This window comes from Necator americanus, chromosome IV (assembly GCF_031761385.1).
Source record: "Necator americanus strain Aroian chromosome IV, whole genome shotgun sequence".
NCBI classification, from domain to species: domain Eukaryota; kingdom Metazoa; phylum Nematoda; class Chromadorea; order Rhabditida; family Ancylostomatidae; genus Necator; species Necator americanus.
The window spans coordinates 13,904,489-13,922,161 of record NC_087374.1 but is presented as its reverse complement, the minus strand read 5'-3'; the positions used below and the strand labels follow the sequence as shown (position 1 = coordinate 13,922,161).

The 17,673-nt window shown below is 39.9% G+C and overlaps 1 protein-coding gene across 1 annotated transcript; it reads right to left on the bottom strand.

The window, feature by feature from the left end:
- Window positions 1–2,619: 2,619 nt before the first annotated feature.
- Window positions 2,620–12,941, bottom strand: RB195_001211 (uncharacterized protein; the record flags this gene model as incomplete). The annotated part of the gene is made up of 8 exons (XM_064197881.1): window positions 2,620–2,720; window positions 2,794–2,846; window positions 5,070–5,250; window positions 7,354–7,513; window positions 7,583–7,712; window positions 7,958–8,058; window positions 8,329–8,476; window positions 12,790–12,941. The coding sequence occupies 8 exons, from the start codon at window positions 12,939–12,941 to the stop codon at window positions 2,620–2,622; spliced, it is 1,026 nt and encodes a 341-aa protein (XP_064053762.1).
- Window positions 12,942–17,673: the final 4,732 nt, after the last annotated feature.

The following is a 17,673-nucleotide window of genomic DNA, read 5'->3' as shown; positions in this document are numbered from 1 at the left end:
GCACCACAGGAGGAACGCCGACCCGATGGTTAGATTTCTTCACGAAGTCCTTGAAGGAAAAATATGATGCTCTTCGTGTTTCACGCGAAAGGAGGAACCACTGGGCTACTCTGGAACGCGATCGGGACAAATGAAAGAATTACTGGCGCCCTTTCGACCAGTTCGAAGATCAACGGGAGTCAAGGTGGTCAAGGTGATACAGCTGGTATCCTACGCGGTATCCTATGGTCAGATTCCTGATTGCGTTTGGTGAAAGCAGGCACATCCAGACTTGTGTACCTTGCCCCAAATCACTTTATAATGTACCAGCCTAAGCGTCCGGCTGAATCCGGACTTCAGACTTTCTGTGGTGTTCGCTCCGCTCGCCATCACTGATTAATCAAAGTAAAATAATAATAGTGACCTTCTCTGTGAAATTAGAACTGTGTTTTTCTAACAACGTTTTCTTCTTTTTCATAAAGAAAATTTAGACCAAAGATTTCATAGTTTTGTTTGTAAACGCGTCAGTTCTACATTTAGAGAACACTCAATCTTCACCTTTAAGCACTCCTTCGGTACCAATGTAATATAGACACGGCCTGGAATCATTACTCAAAGTTTTAATCTTGTTTCTCCCAACACTTATCACAGAATCATGTTCCACATAAAAAGAAGTGAACGACATCATCGTACTGATAAAGATAGCATTCCACATCAGATCATCTAAACAGCTGTTTACTATATAAGCAGCAGCTAGCATTCGTGTTTCCACTTTCTGAAGAACGGAGAAGTCGTAGAGGTGAAAAGGAACGCGGAAAATGGATACGGCTATGAAACGATCGCAACTTCCCATTTACTTTTTGCGACATGCACACGAATTTACTACGGGAGCTAGCTTTAGCTTATTAGCTGGCACCGGCGCACCAATCCGACGCAGGTGGACCCGTCGCACCCCAGTTTTGTATTTCGTGACTGATGCACACACACACGTTACAGAATAAGTCCGGTATTATATACCAGTCTGAACGTCCGGCTAAAGCCGGACTTCAGACTTTCTGTAGTGTTTGTTTCGCTCGTTTCACTAGTCAATAAAAATGGTATTAGTGCCGTTTTCTGTGAAATTAGACTTGTGTATCTCTAACAATCTTTCTTCATATTTTTATTATAAATGAAGGCGAAAAATTACATAGTCTTTTTTCTAAACGCGTCACTTCTACATTTATAGAACATTCAAACTTCAGCTTCAAACACTCCTTACCAATATATTATAGACGAAATTTAAAAGCATTACTCGAATATGGGTGTTCCTCCTGTTTCCCCCAAACAGTTATCAAACAATGATGTTTTGGCATAAAATGACGTGAAAGACAATATCCTACTGATAAAGATAGCATTCTACGACAGATCATGTAAACTGTACGCTACTATTCAAGCAGCCGTTTGCGTGCATTTTCCACTTTCTGAGGAAGGCATGCTACCAACATGAGGCGAACGGAGAAGGAAATAGATACCCGGAGCAATCATAAAGTTGGAAATTAACGCGCTCAGTGGCAACGGCTATGAAACGGCTGCAACCACTTGCCTTTTGCGACATGCACACAAAGATATTGCGCACTGTTTGGACGCCGCGTGACCCACCGCACCCTCTTCTGTATGTATCTGGCGCCGGAATGAGCCCGTGATTCTTTACAATTCTGGTACCAATTTATCGACCCCGGAGCGATGAAAGGCTTGGTGAGCACTAGGGTGGATTCAAACCTCCGTGCAGGAAGCGGAACCTATAACCGCTACACTACGCGCGTCCTTCAATAATTTACCTGGGTGGGGGGATCTCGCGATCAAGAAGGCGGGAGCCCAATGGTGAGGCTCATGCATTGCATTTTAGTAAGGGCAGACCTGTGTGGCAGCCTCGAGTTAAGGTTAGCCAACCTCTTACCACCAGTACGCCACTAGCTACGCATGAGCTCTGTCGCATAATTTATTTAAATTACCATGATCATAACCGTGATCATGATGACATGCTAACATGAAACGACCTGAACATCATCGCCATACTGATGAATGATAAGATCCCTTATGGATAACGCGCATAATTTGTAAAAACACGACCAACCTCTTTAGCAATCGGCTCAAACTGAGAGTATTCCACTTGAAATACTATTTTTACTGCTACATTGTTATCAGTAAATAGCATACAAAATGCACGTTTAGTTTGTTGCGATCGAGGATGGAGAAATGTAAACCAAATAGTGGCAGTCTGACTTGTCAGACTACAGGACTGCGAGGAAAACCAATGATTTTTGGTATTTCTGCGGTTGCCATGACCAGTTCCCTGAACCACCCGCTGGATGTGTTGATAATTTTTCAACTCATCATAGCTACCTTTTGAAATTATCGAACTGTGTAGTATAAAGGTATTTTTTGCGAGAATTATGATGACGACATGTAGTGACTGAGTTACCCGCTTTATTAGAACATCAACATATTCGAAAACAACGCGTCGTTGTATCGACAGAATTCTCCTTGCTGAGAATACTCGAAGGCTACTGAACTTTGGTCAGCTTCTCTCTTCTTTTTATGTCATGATCCGTTCGCCCCGTGGTCACTCCCGTGTGTTCAGTTCGCAGTCGTTAAAGTCTCCTACACAGTCGACAATGATGAGAAGAGAAATCGTTGATATGGTCTAGTGTATATATGCTTGCGAACATCGTAGTTAAGCAAAGCGTATAAAACCCAGTTACCTGAAAAGAGTTTTGCAGAACTTTGAGAGAGTTTGAAGCAACGAGTGTTGCTGAAAGAAATCAAAGGACTCACCAGCTGCGTTAATATACGGTAAGCAATTCGCAAACAATCGACAGTATATGTACCTTAAGAATTGTACAGCTAGAGGGACTTTATAAAATCTTTTTGACATAAAAATATAGAATTTTAAAGGCAGCATACCACGAATCCAACGTGGTGAGGGAACCAGCAGAAAAAGCTAGAGATGGGGCTGTAGATTGAGGGATCCGGGGCGGTTAACCTCATCTCTCCCATCATCGTCGTAAAAAACGGTGTGAAGGCGCCGGTCTTTAGAACGATTTCAGTTGCAACGCGCTACCTTTGCGCCACTTCCAAGTGCGAGTGGCCAAAGATCACTGATGTCTTCTCACCTCCCTATTCGAGTGAAACTAATGAATAGCCTACTGAAGGGACCAGAACGTGTAACGTACTTCTTGAGAACTATACCGCATCCCATGCTGTTCTACGATCAGGGAGAGATTAGAACAACCCACCTCGGATACCGCAATCTACATCCTCCTCTCTAGCTTTTCCCCCGACTCCTTCACCATGTCAAAATCGTAGTATGCTGTCTTCAAGGATGCTGCTGAAGCTCCATTTTAATCACTTTTTTTGGGACGGAAAAAATCTAAGAACCGAAAAGATATTTGCATCCCTGTATGCTTGGTCGAAATTCACGTAATACATTATAAGGTTAAAGGGTAAAGTTTCTGGCGTCAATCAATCCACTTGGGATGCGACCCCAAGTTCACTTCAATTCAGAATCGTTTGAGGTTCACGAACGTGTAACTGGCCTATACAATGACTTGCGGTGGCTAACCGATGTGTCAACTCGGGGTTTTTATTCTCCCAGACAAGTCTGGTACCAATTTATCGACCTCAGAGGGATGAAAGGCTTGGTGAGCACTAGGGCGAATTCGACCCTCAGATCGATCGTCCAGGAAGCGGTACCTCTAACCAGTACACTACACCCGCCCCAATTACCCAATTGCCCAACTTGGTTTAATTACCCAAGTTTGAGGATGTCTTCTCTAAATCGGCCTAAAGACTTAGATTCATCAGGGGTCGAACCAGATGTTCTTGTGAAAAAAGGACGTGATGTAAACCTTGATGAAACTCTGGATAGCAAATTATTTGCCGAAGCGCCACGAAACGAAACTTCCAGCGGTCTATCTGGAATGGGTGAAAGTGAAGCCTCGATTATTTCTGAAGGACCTCCAAGTGCACTAGCGAATTAACCATTTCCTCAGACAAGCACGAAGGTCTATTACCACATAGATGATGAACCTACACCTTACCTTACTGAAGTTCACGTGCCTCCTGATTTGGTAACGTTGGGAGATGTTAAACGGGTGCTGATGCGTTCAAATTTCAAACATTACTGCAAGGCTCTTGATCAGGACACGGGATGCGAAGTGAAAGCGGAAATTCGCGACGATATGGAGCGATTGCATTGCACATCGAATGGTCTCTTTTAATTGTTTGCCCTCACTACTGAAGGTTCCACTCATTGCGATTCCGAGGTTCTTCAGGCCTTCCGAAGACGGCACGCCATCTCGTTCTCGGTCCTGCTCCCTCGAGCATGTATTACCTAAGCCAGAATGCTTATCGTCAAGCAGTACGACAATAGTCTGCTCAATACGCCTCAGGAATCGATGGTCTCAGCTGGTGTTCCATAGTACATGAATGGAAGCTTCAATAGGAGGCATATTCAAACGCAATATATGATGGGTCACCGTGGACGTCGCTTTGAAGACTCCACTGTAGGGTCTGAAAGTGATGCCAGGATCTTCTCGGATGAAGATGACAGAGGATCTACTACAACGGATATTGCGTCATTTTTTCGGCAGCATGAAAATATATATATATATAAAACAGCGAAGGAGGCGACAGTACCGACGTCCGTCTAAAGCGTCCTCTTTTTCGAGTATCACAGAATCTTCCATGAGTCTTGATGTTGACACTGTAATACATTACAAAAGGTGTAAATGAGCTGCCTTCCTGAAAATTTTTTAAAATTACCCTAACAGTCGCTGCCGTAGCTGAAGGTGTCCAGATATGACTCTGCGGGTCTGCCGCAACTCAAACCCTTCTTGTGGAAGACTACCACACGCACTACCTCCTCCCCAGACTATCCCAATCGATTATGCTCCCCAGGTTGAACACGTTTGGGGCCGACTATACATTATCTTTCGTTTGAAACATATCTTTCGTTTTTTCGTCTCTTTTCACTCGGAATATGTGTACGGAAGTTTGACCAAAATAGAATAATTTGATTAGTTATGCTACAACGTCATAACAAGACTCACCATCCAGGAAGCTGTTCTAGAACTTCGTGTCCCCATAATTGGGCTATATAATGTGGTACGATGGCAAACGCCCAGAATGGAGCCCAGCAGATGAAATGAAAGACTGCGATCCGCCAGATAGATTTACGCATTTCATGCATGTATCGTGGCTCCCGTATCGCCTTCGACGAGCTAACAGTCACTAGAAATTCGTGCTTTCATTATTATTCACCACTTCTATCCAGAACTAAATTAGATCCGCAGCTAATAGTAATTTGAAGAGCTAGGACGCAACATTTATGACATATTTGTCTTTTAAATTGTATCTGTCCCGATTTTACACACAACATAACCAAGTTTGAACTATCCCTCGATTAATTCTCCAGTATCCGTTCTTATGTGCTCAATTTATTTTTGAAGTTTTCTTCACAAGACAGATTCCCTCCTTATGCTGACCGCTTGGTGATCGTTGCCTTAGTGCCAGGATTTCATTGGTACCAAAAAGTATCCTATGGCGGATAATGTGCTTGACATGATAAACCTTTGGGAAGCTCCAGCGCGCAAGACTTCAAATCAGAATCGTACAGACTAATGAGCGGATGTGCCTATAGAATAAGTTGCTGTGAGCAGTGCATCAAGTTCAAGTCAATGCTTTTGACTTCGTAAAAAAAATCAGCTAGGCCGGAAAGCCGGAGAGAATCGATACCGTCTAAAACTACATATGTTGGTTTCGGGCGGAGTCGAACTACATATCTACTGTGCAGATGCTGAGCGAACTTTTTTGCTATTATGTTACTTATTCTCTGGAAATTTACATAATTGTATTGCTTTATCGGTCCACTAATTTTCAGTTATCATTCAACAGAACTCGCGGGAATTCCTTCCTTCGGACGAGATATAGCGAAAGTTGATGAGAAATGATTCACTTGTTCGTTCTGCTCGTGTAAACTCACTAACTCTAGACAAGCAAATCGTCTCAACTCTGGTTTTTCAACTCAATTTTGTTTTCAATTTCGAAGAGTCATACCGGAAAAAATCCTTCGTTTCTACAATTCAACTCTGCAAGACGTTTTCCAGATATTCTCTCTAGATAATGCACTCTTTCTTTCTAAATAATGTACTCACGAAAGCACTAGAATAGAGCGTAAAAGTGCATTTATCCCTCGTTGCCACTGCATCATTAGCTCATGACCTTATTTTTTTGCTCATTAACTGAGCTCAAACGTGAATAGATTTCAGTTTTTGTTTTTTATTTTTTATGTTTAAATTAACAGCTTTTGTTCAACACAAGTATCAAGCGTCTGGCTGTTCAGTCTTGCCTCTTTTTTTTTACAAAAAAAGGCAATTAAAGGCAAAATTTTGAGAGAGGAGTTTTAGGTGCGCATGGAAAGGATATTTGACATGGATAAACTATGGTTGAGTGACTAGATTTCTATGCAACTCTTGAAGCGCAAGAAAGGTTTTCATAAAATTCCTTCGGAGCATTACTTTGACTGAAATAACAAGGATTTGATAAGCAAAAACAAAATGATTTCGTAAGCTGGCTACTTAACCATTACTATCACTGCTTGATCGCAGAATCAGCAGCGCCACAAAGCATGCCAATGCACATCAGCAACGAATATTTCAGTAGCAAGGATGCGATGTACATGAGCCAGAGAACCACGTATCAAAGAGAAGAAAAACCTGCACTGCATCAAACGTGTCGCGCTCGCGTCGGTTAAATATACCTGGCGGCGACTGCATGCTTACGGTACGCAGCTGTGATTGGGCGAAGAACATGAACGAACTGTTTAATTTTTTCTGTGCACCGAACTAGGACGCTTGTGACCACACGTATATCCCCAGTAAACAAATCTACGATAGGATAATAGCCCAGTGAACTGACAAGGTGTATATGTAACAACGACTCGAGGAGAAATTGAGGAAGGTGCCAGTTGTCATGTTCTGTTGATAAATTAGTTCGCATCTGATCATCATTTTTATATCACCGTCATTTTCTTTTTATTTCTCTTCACTTTTTACCTTTCTCCGAAAAGTCATCTTTCACTCCTTAATAAGTCTCATGTGGAAAAGTACACGCTACAGTAAAAGCGAAACTGTTTCAGATTTTTGAAAGGTTGGGAGTGTTCTTTCTGGCTGCCTAGGGAACCACCCCACTGCTAGAACTACTCTAAGGTTGCTCTATACATTATACTCATTGAATGTGTCATTTCCAAATGGAGGAGAGATTAAAAAGCTGTAAACGTTCTCGGGGCTCCTTTTTCCTACCATTAGTTGCAACGTGTTTCCGCTGTTTGCTCACCTTTTCTATTCCTAAATTTCGCTCGAACATGTCGAACGAGAAGAATGTAACAGATGGTCATCAAAGCGAAAGGTATCACGAAACCGACGACGAAAGTATATTGAGCGTACATATTGAACACGTGATCGTCCATGTTTGGAATGCAAACGGTGATGTGGTCCTGCATTTTTCATCATTTATCGATTATTAATTCATCATTTCTTAAATAGAGATGGCGCTATGCACTTACCATGCCTGGAATAGTGAACCTATGATGAATGATATGGAAAAAGTGAAAGGTAGAGGGAACTACTACGCAGAACAGTGTTCCAATGACAAGAGGGACAGTCGTCATCCACGAACCACAGACTGTCCGCAGCCTATAAGATCGACGATCATTGAAAAAGTGAGAACTTCCTTCTTTAATAGGCAAATTTTTGCATAGAAATAGAAAAGTAATCATCAGCTAAGCTTCTATGAAGTTTTTTTTTCTTTTAAATAGAGAAAAATGCATCTTCCAGTAAAATCTGTTGCTCTTCAGTTTTAGCAGTTCTGGAATTATTTGCCTTGTTCCAAAATTCTCCGCATCTGAAGCTACGTTCAAAACGACTTCTGAAGCACTAACCTTGTACAGACGATGAAGTACCTCTCCAGACTCACCACTGTCAACAACACCACTGAGAATAACTTCGCCACAATTTCGATGGTCAGATGAGCGTAGCACATCTAAACGTTTCTTTTTTTCTTGCTTTGAATTGGTTGTTGATTTTGTCGGGGTTTCCCTCTGCATATGCCTACTTATTGGCGTCATTTCCTTTTGTTTAGACTGAGCGTTAATGATGTTTTGCGGGCTTACCGTCTGCAAGCGTTCAACGCTGCTTATTCGCGTCTCTGCAACGCGAGAACACGAAGTTAACGACTCGTCTCGCACGTATTACTTTGTTGCTGCACGTGACTCAATTCCAATAAAAAGAGAAAATCTGCCCAAACACCTACAAATTCTCCAAATATCCACGTGCCCTTGTAGTTGTAACTGGCAGTGAGCGGTAACGTGAGCAGCAATACTAGGTCTGAACAAGCGAGCGCAAAGATGTAGATCCGAGATCGTTGGGAGACACCAACCGCGGCGTGTGTACTCAGTAACCTTAAGAAACAAGTATAAAGGTCGGTAATAGCATTCCTCAAACATTGTGGTTACTTAGACAAAAAAGATTCGTACCGATTCTCTTACCGTAAACCTTAGAAATGGGAGAGCAGCGTATTTTTTTTAATGGCTACTGCTCCCGTGTTCGTGAATATTATGTAAACGCCTACTTTAACCAGATGTGAATAATTGATCTTATAGATCCAATATAAGGACGAGTCCCCAACTACAAAGTGTGCAACAATTATGCTGTGTTTTTTTTCAATAAAAATAAGGGTAATACGATGAAACAGAACCTGAACCTACTATATTAGCAATTAGAGCAAGGACAGTATCGAACATTATTCATTTAAGCGCGATGTAAGCAGTCCTCGAAGCAACGTGAACCTGCGAGCGGAGGTTAATTGCAGTACAATTCCCGTTGACAAGGAATGTGACAACGTTTTATAAGCAAGAACAATGTCGTTGATCTCGTCATAATGCCGATAATTTTTTCTCGGTCCGTCTGCCCCTTCTCAAGCATCCCTTTCCATTTGAGACAAGCTGTGCAAATTTGTAAATTGCTTCCCGCACTTCAACGAATAGACACATGAACACTTTAAGTAAATTAGTAAATAGTAAAGTAATTAGTAATTAGTAAAAACAGGGCGAGTGTTCACAGGGAGGAAAGGAGAAAATGTAATAACTAACTGAAAGGCACATTAATATCGTATGTAAAGCGATCATTTCTGCACAGCAGAGATGTAGGCAACGCCGGTTCAACCGAGCGAGACCACGACGCGTCCATCCTGGAACAAATTTCCCCGTTTTTTCTCGTTTTCTCCGTTGGCACACGTACAACTTCTTCCTGCTCTCTCTCGCATGAATGCGAAGGCGAAGTACAGTTCAATGGTTATACAAATTCAGTCTTGACTACGGCTATGCACGAGAGAAAGATCCGTGCGAAAAATAGATTCGATTCAGTCAAAGAGAAGAAAAATTCAAGTGCAGCACTTGCTCAGACCGGTGGTATTTTATGAGAAATCAGAAAAAACTAATGGTCGTCTATCCACTCTCTCGCTTCATTTTTCTCCGGATATAACGAATCAACAAGGAAATGAATTCCTTCACATCTCTTCGAAGCCAAATATTTAGAAATTGGAAAGTTGATTGAAATCCGTACAGCTTCTCGTTCCATTAAATTCAAGAGTTCACATACACTTTCAAAAACCTCTCGAGATTTCGTATGCAGTATCGTAGGATGGCAACGTGACCAATAAAAGATAAAGAATAAAGTGTCTGTCGTTGACAAATCCGCTTGGGATGCGCCCCCACATTCACTTCAATTCAGAATCGTGCGGGGGTTTACGAATGCCGGTCTAATCTCTATAATGACTTTGGGTGGGTAGCCGATCTATCAAGTCAGTGTTTTTATCGTTGCAGAAAAGTATGGTACCGAGTTAACGACCCCGGAGGGATGCAGGGCCTCTTCTGCACTAGAGCGGTATCGAACCATCGATCGATCGTACAGTTACAGTCTCTTTCCCGCTGCGCTACACCCGCCCTATTCGGTCCATTGAATATTTAAATCAGCACCATTTCTCTTTTTCTTAAAATTTTAGGAAAATGCGCAACTCCATTTGTTCTAGATATTCAATTCTTCTCAGATGCTTCAAAATAAATTATAACTCAAGTGTTTGAGTGGTAATAAGAATCCTCATCGCACTTTTATGCTACATACCTGTTCAGAAAATATCGGGTACCTACTGAAATAATCCATTGAAATCAGTGATAGTATAGTAAAAAAGAACCACTAAAAAATACTCTAAAACCTACGGCTGTTTTCCTACATCATGTGAGTGCTTGGTCCACTTTTCTCATAATCGCACGAAAACCTGTGCCTTGGACTGTGTGAATCCTTATGATACCTTGTAAATTTCAGAAATTTTAGTGTACAGTCAAAAAAAACTTTAAAAAATCACTGAAGGCACTGGAATTTTCCTGTTTAGAATTTTTCCTTTTCAAGCGACCCATCATTTTATGCGAAAAAGCAGTAGTGAGGATGCACAGTTTTCGAAAAGTTGCCAAATTTGCAAATTAATATCTCACCAGCCCCGCGACCTTTACTGTGCTCGCAAATTAAAGGGGGTGTTGAGTTATAGCACACTTTTTCCTTTCTATCTTCTTTCTAACTCCTCCTTTCTTTTTTCCTCCTTTCCAATTGCTTCTATAAATTCCCAGTTTCCCTATTTTCGTAATTGGTTCTTCTTCACGTAAAGGAGTCTATTAATCATTCGACTGTTTTAATCATCAATCAAAACAAGGGATTTTGTTCGTTGTTGGAATAATTTTAACTTCTTTGAGATTGGTTAGGAAATGTGCATGAAATTGGTCTTTATAAACCATATCGCTCTTATGCTAGAAATCCAGGGATTTTTTTGCTTACATTCAGGACCCGTTTCGAGTTTAAAAGACATCTTTCATCTTCAAACATGTTTGTTAAAAACGACGGCAAGTCTTCCAGGCAAGTCCACGTCTCCCTCGCCTTGGCTCATCATCACCGCTCACCACAGAACGCCAAAAATGTTGCTCTTTCTCCTCGTGTAAGTATTGTTTCGAAAGTTTAACTGCACGTCCCAATTAGACAATTTCGTTCCGCTTATGCCATACATGATGAGAATGTATGGAGCACCGGCAGGGCAGCCACCTGCACTGGGAATCGGTTCAATCGCAATTAGCTTGGGGTGCACTTGATCTTTGAGTGTACGTGGGAATTCGCGTGGGACGGGGGAAATTAACGCATCATGTTAGTACACGAGTCTGATTGTTACTAGCTTCTATCAAATCCAATCAGACTTTTAGCTTACGCTCTGAGCATGTGCGAGCTGTATAAATTGAACAGTTATAAGGCGGAGTTACCCAGATATTGTAGAAAGGTGCTGTTGACCCGCACACTGCCGAAGTCCACTCCAAATATGTCAAATGCCTAGAGAGAGAGTCGGGTCCTTAGTAACAACTTTCCGTTTCGCTACGCTGAACTGCTGGATAATGTCTGAGGTTATGGAAAAGCAAAGAATGGATGGATTTTGCGCAAGCTCTTGCTGTAGGTCGGGAAGGTCCGGAAAAGCAGTGTTCAAGCAAGACACGCTTCGGAGAAGATGCGGACAACCGCGTTAACTGATAATACCGGTCACTGATTAACGTTTAGGTACGTCAAACTGTCTGCTAAGTAAACAAAGCTGATCATTATCAAAACAGTAAACAATGGAGTTAACAGCACCTACATAGTTAACGAATTACCACACTACCATGCCAATGCATGAAAGAGGTTTAGAGCTTCACTTACGCACAACATTAGCGCTTATCCTTAATACAATGGTTGAAATGGGAAAAGGTTAAGAGAACTTATCAACAAAATACTCATTAACTTAAATCTATCCTACAATTTATATTGGATATTGACTTCTGAGGTGAAATAAATGAAAAAATGATATTCACAATTAGCGAAGTATATTCCATAGAACTATCGGTCATCCCGACTAGCGAGCGATAGTGCAGCGAGAAAACGATCATTGCAAGTTCATTAGATCTGTAAAGTCTTACTATGTCTCTACTATATGTGCATCTTACTATATAAGCATCTCTGACATTCTTTGTTCGCATATTCATGTTCAAGAAAGTTTACTGCTAGGAAAAAGTTGAGATAGTAATGCAAAAAGGAGGTGTAGCGTAATGCGAAGCGGTTCCACCGTCCGCACGTCGACGCTCAAAAACCGGCCTGTGCCAATAAAGCCTTTCACCTCCGAGGTTGATAGAATTAACAAAAAGTTTGTCTGAGAGAACAAAAACATGTTATGTTGAGGATATGATATTTTATGACTTTTTCATAGATCGGCTGACCCTCAAGCAGGAAACGCGCTCATGCACTTTGAATGATTCAGAATTGAAGCCAGACGTCGAGTTGGTGCATACACCCAGAATGGATTGGTCAACGCCGAACACTATCATTTACTCTTTTATTCTTCAAAAGCCGCCTTATTCGCATCAAAAACGATGAGATTCCATGGAAGAAGCTCTTGAAATGTCTTTAGATCCAAATTTGTTACTATGAAAAGAAATTGTCCACATAGCCTGCCAGGAATTGGTCAATTCGGTGGATGTTACTTGCTAGAATATTTGTTTTTATGCTTCAACAATATCTCCACCTCATCTGCAGAAAATAAGAATAATCATAGTAAGTGAACGACAATGTTTGACAAGTGCTGTTATTTGTTTTTGTTGTGATTATTTATTTGACGTATGAGATACATGTGAGCAAAAACACAACAACTAACCTTGCTTGTATTAGTTTGCAGATGATCCAAAGATTTCCCGGAGTACCAATTAGGAACACAGTGATGTAGATGATAGTCATCACCCCCTTAGCGTAATGCATATCAGAAACATCTGAAGAGCTATCGCCGCCATCATCGACATACTCCATCATCCAACTCTGCAAACAATAAACAAGGAAATTGGCGAAATCTGATCCTATATGTGTCGACAACGCGTAAAAACTTCGAATTGTCGAGTATTCGAAAGGTTTTCACGGCTAGAGATTAGAAATATGAGTGGATCATGGAAAATGTGAAGAATCACTACCGTCTTCGACGCCAATCACGAAGAAAAAGATTAATTGTTTTCCCACGCGAAACTGACATACATAGCGGAATTAATGTTATACGTAAACAACGTAATCATCTAGGCTGCTACGTATGATATTTTTTTCGCATTTATTGTCACTGATAAAAAACAATAACCATCACCTAAGATTTCACCCTTTCAAGGGTTTCCTACTTTCACCATAAAAATAACCGCTCAGAGTTAAAAAAAGACCTCACTCCTCTGTAGTGTCAGCCTGGTGAAAAAATGAAATGAAGATATGTATAAAAAAAAGCAGCATAATTTTCAGATGATACGTAAGTCTGGGTTCATCAGCAGCAGCACGTGTTTTATAATTCCGCACCGATGAACAGTGGAACGTGACTTTTCAAAAATAACATTCAAAAACATACGGATAATAAAAAGCACACCAAATCCATGAAATAGTTCCTCAGAATTGTTTCGGAAATCCCAATTCGTATATGTACACAAGAGGTGCTAGTAATCAGAAGACTGGAGGACTAGGGACTTCTCGACACTTTCGCTGGGTGTACTTGAAGGTTGTCCTGGATTGCACTTTTCGTATCTTTATCAACATCTGTGAAGGACAAGTTTAAAGTTATCTAAACTTTACTTCTCTACTTCTGTTAGTGCAAATTTCCGTGCAGGAAGAGAAATGAGTGAAAAAATTCAAACAACTCCAAACAAAATTCAATTTGAAATACGGGAGAATTTATAAAAGCGAGAGATTAGCGTGAATCATTTTTTGCTAACAGAATCAGCGAGAAAACTGTTGGTTGTGGGATGCAGTTATCTCTCAACTTTCTAACTCAAGAGAATTTTCGGTCCTTTTGCATCCAAAGTTACAACTTTAGTGTTCTGCATTGCTTATTGTGATTTTTGGGAGCTTATAATTCGTTAACAAATGATGTGTGCCTTCGATCATAATATTGCCTCTTGGTATTATTTTTCGGCGACTAATCAGAAAATTTTCCAAAAATCAAGCAGTTTGTTTTCTTCAGGAGAAAGAAATCTACCGAATGGTGTTGATTAAAAAAAATTCTGTGTTACTCAAATTTACACCATAGTCTCGGCCATCCTCTGTGGAGGGTTACTATCATTTAGGCACGTTGGCCAGAAACCTTAGGACACACGTCGAGCTACGGATGTTATACTACTGTTACCACCATTGATTACTTCGCTTTAAAAAAAATAGAATAACTACAGAGGAGAATGTTGGGCCTGCCGAGTGATCTTCTTCAGAATTGTCTGTTGTATTTCTGTTTTTATACACTTTATTTTTTTTGGTTTTACCTGCTTTCTTCGCTCTTCCAAATTAAGGTAAAGTCATAAGTCAAAGAAATGATTATGATTAAACGAATTTTCCTACAATGTCCAGAATAGAGAAAACAAATGACGCGAAGAAATAAAGAAGCACTGAAATACAAATCTGAGTAGAACTACCAAAATGTGGAGTAAGAATTAATTTAAGGATCGGCAGCTTAGTAAGACAGAGCCCCACTTTCGAATCGAATCTGCAGTTTCAAAAGTTTCTAAAGCTTTTCAAGACATTCCAAGAATAAAGCAGCCTATCTGGAAGAATTTTGTCCTGTAAAAAAAATCTTCTTGGTGGTTATTCTATTTTTTCAAGCGTACTAATCAATGCGGTAACACAGTCGTAGCTCGATGTGTGCCCTAAGGTATTTGGTGCACCGGCGTGCCTGGACGACAGTAACCTTCCATAGGGGCTGATGGAATTTGTGATAAAAATTTGAATTTGAACGTATCCAATTGAAGTTGGAAAAAATTTCCAATAAATCGCAGAAAATGAGATACCTAGAGAAGATATAATGATTGAAGGTACATCCCATTTGCAAACGATTTATGAACTACCAAAAAATAGAGTAAGTAATGCAAAACATTGAAGTTGTAACTTGAACCGCAAGAAAAAAAACAGAAAATTTAGCTCAGCTAGAAACCTCGAGAGATAAGGGCATGCTACCATAAACAGTTTTCCCACAGGTGATTTAATCAGGAACTACTTTGGTGGTAGGTTTTAAAAGTTCTAACTATATCCATTCGATAGAGCTCGGGCGCACAAATCTATTGATTCAGATTTTATAATGGAGATAAAACTGAGATGTCTTGTAAAAAAAATGACAAAAAAGGAAAAAGAAATGAAAAAGACGCAGAAACGGATCTTTTGTCGAAGAATTAACGATTTTACTGTACAGGAGAACTGTTGAAGAAATTTGCTCATTCTCGAATTAGATGTGGAATATTGCATAGCAAATGTTTTAAGATGGTTAGCGGAAGAACGTTGACATCTCCATCGGAATCGAAAACCTTGCCGCCGATGGCTGTTCGCTATCCTGTTACTCATTATCCATTGTTGTTTTTCGGTCGGTACCGCATGTGTTTAATTTACTAAAACGTGTTTTTAATATGGAATTTAATACTAAGCTTTTATTTCAAATCAAGAACTACTTGACGCCACTTGCTAATTGCAAAAGTGCGCGCAAAATTCGAAGTGTGCATAATTTTGTGGTTCATAAAAGAGGGAAAAAAGGTTTATAAAAAGAATGAAAAGAGCCCTACTATCATAGAAAAAATACCACTCGATACTTGAACACTCCTATATTTTTTGTAAGAATATCGTTTACATTTTCTATTCAGTTTCGCGTTAAGTGTTAAGACAGCCGGTGGAAAAAAGCGGCAAAGTGCAATTATTTCGACAACATGCAATATTTTTATGAGCCACGTACGTTGTCCCATTTCCAACTCGAATACTATATGAAATAATATGCAGAAGGTGTAGGAGTAGCGTAGGAGTCAGTCCAAATTTAAAAAAAAAACCAAGGTTAAAAGGTTAAAGTTCAAATTAAAGTTAATTTAGGGTTGTTTCCGTAACATTGTCAAGTATGGCAAGAAATTCTTACCCGCAGAGCTGTCCAAATAGGCATAGGTCACCGCAACAAGAAAATATGAATACAACAGCAAAATATTGCGTTTTTGAAATTAAGGAAATTACTTTGTATTTTTTTCAGAATCGGTATGGTAGAGATAATTAACAGATTTATTGCTGGGATCAGTGTACATAAATTGCACTTTATTAGAGAGGAAAACAAAGCTACACTTAAATTTTTGAAAAATTTATTATATATTATGTGCTTCTGAAGCGAAAATTTGGGAGGAAAGAGGGAGAGAACTGATTTTGGTGAACTGATTTTAGTGAACTAACTTAGCATGATGACATAACGAATAAAAGAGGCCAATTAAAATTCTATGAATTTGTGGCATGTTTTGATGAAAATAGGTATTTTTTCTGTTTATAATAGACTTTCGATTTTTTTTCTCATTGTAAAAGTTTCCTACGCAAAACTTCAGAAACTATAGCGATCTCGACGAAACTAAAATACGAACTTTCTGTTCAATGCGATCAAGCCGACCGTTAAGATACAGTTGATTCACAAATTACCCAGACAACTGAGATTTTTGAAAACACTGAAAATATTGAAATGCGCTGATTTTTTCACGCATAAATTTCTTTCATAGTTAGTTAGTTACAGAGATAGCCGTCTAAAAAAAAGAAAACAATAAGCAGCTATAAGAGAATTTTGTAGAGGGGCTTTGAATAGATCTCCTTTTGAGCAGATTATTCTTAAAAGCTGATGAAAAATAAATCAACTGCAAAACAGCAAGAAAAGAATGATTCACATATTCTCGATCCCTGGAAAGCTTCTGGATTGCTCAAAGTAAGCTTTAAAGGAATCGCAGGTAACAGTAGCGGCGTATCTAAAACTCTGCTAGGTATCCCAGGATATAGGGATGGATGTTCCTATATGTGCGAGAGATTTAACTAGTAATACTTTCTAATATTACTGAAATATTAAATGCATACCTCTCTCTAATCGAAATGCCGACTGAGAAAATTTCGAATGGTTATGGATCTCAATGCTAAACTAACTAAAGGAATCAAATAAGTTGAAATCAAATTTAAAAAAAACGAAGAAGATTGCGATGATGAAGCAGGCCATAATTATGGGGATTGGCTCAAAAGTGTCCCGGAAAAGTGGTAGAAATTGTAGTTACTTTTCTTTATAGTACACGCTGATGTGAAGAGCAGATAGAACCACAACCAAAACTTTAACTAGAAGAGAAAAAATAGCGTCTGATTTTAGGACGTAAGCTCCTAATACCTGAAATCGTAAGTAGCACCCAGAGAATTTTTCCAAGGACAAACAGCAAAAAATGGCGACCTACTAATCTTGAGGGCAGTGAGGGATTTTTGAATATTTATGAGGCTCTTGGAATGCAAAATGCAAATGATCCGCTGGGAAAAAAAACCAAAGACGTTGTAAGCGTTGAGGCGCTGTGAGCGAGAATTCGTATAAGATACCCCAAAGAATGACGTTTTTTAATGTGGGAGGTGTGTGCCGGAAAGCCCTAGCTGTTAATCCACAGCTATGCAAATTCCCGATGTAATTTTCCTGAAATTGAAGAGGGTTCGTCAAAAAAGCGAAGGGCGTGGTCATGTTATCGCGTAAAACACATGTTTGTCTTAAAAGCATTACCCC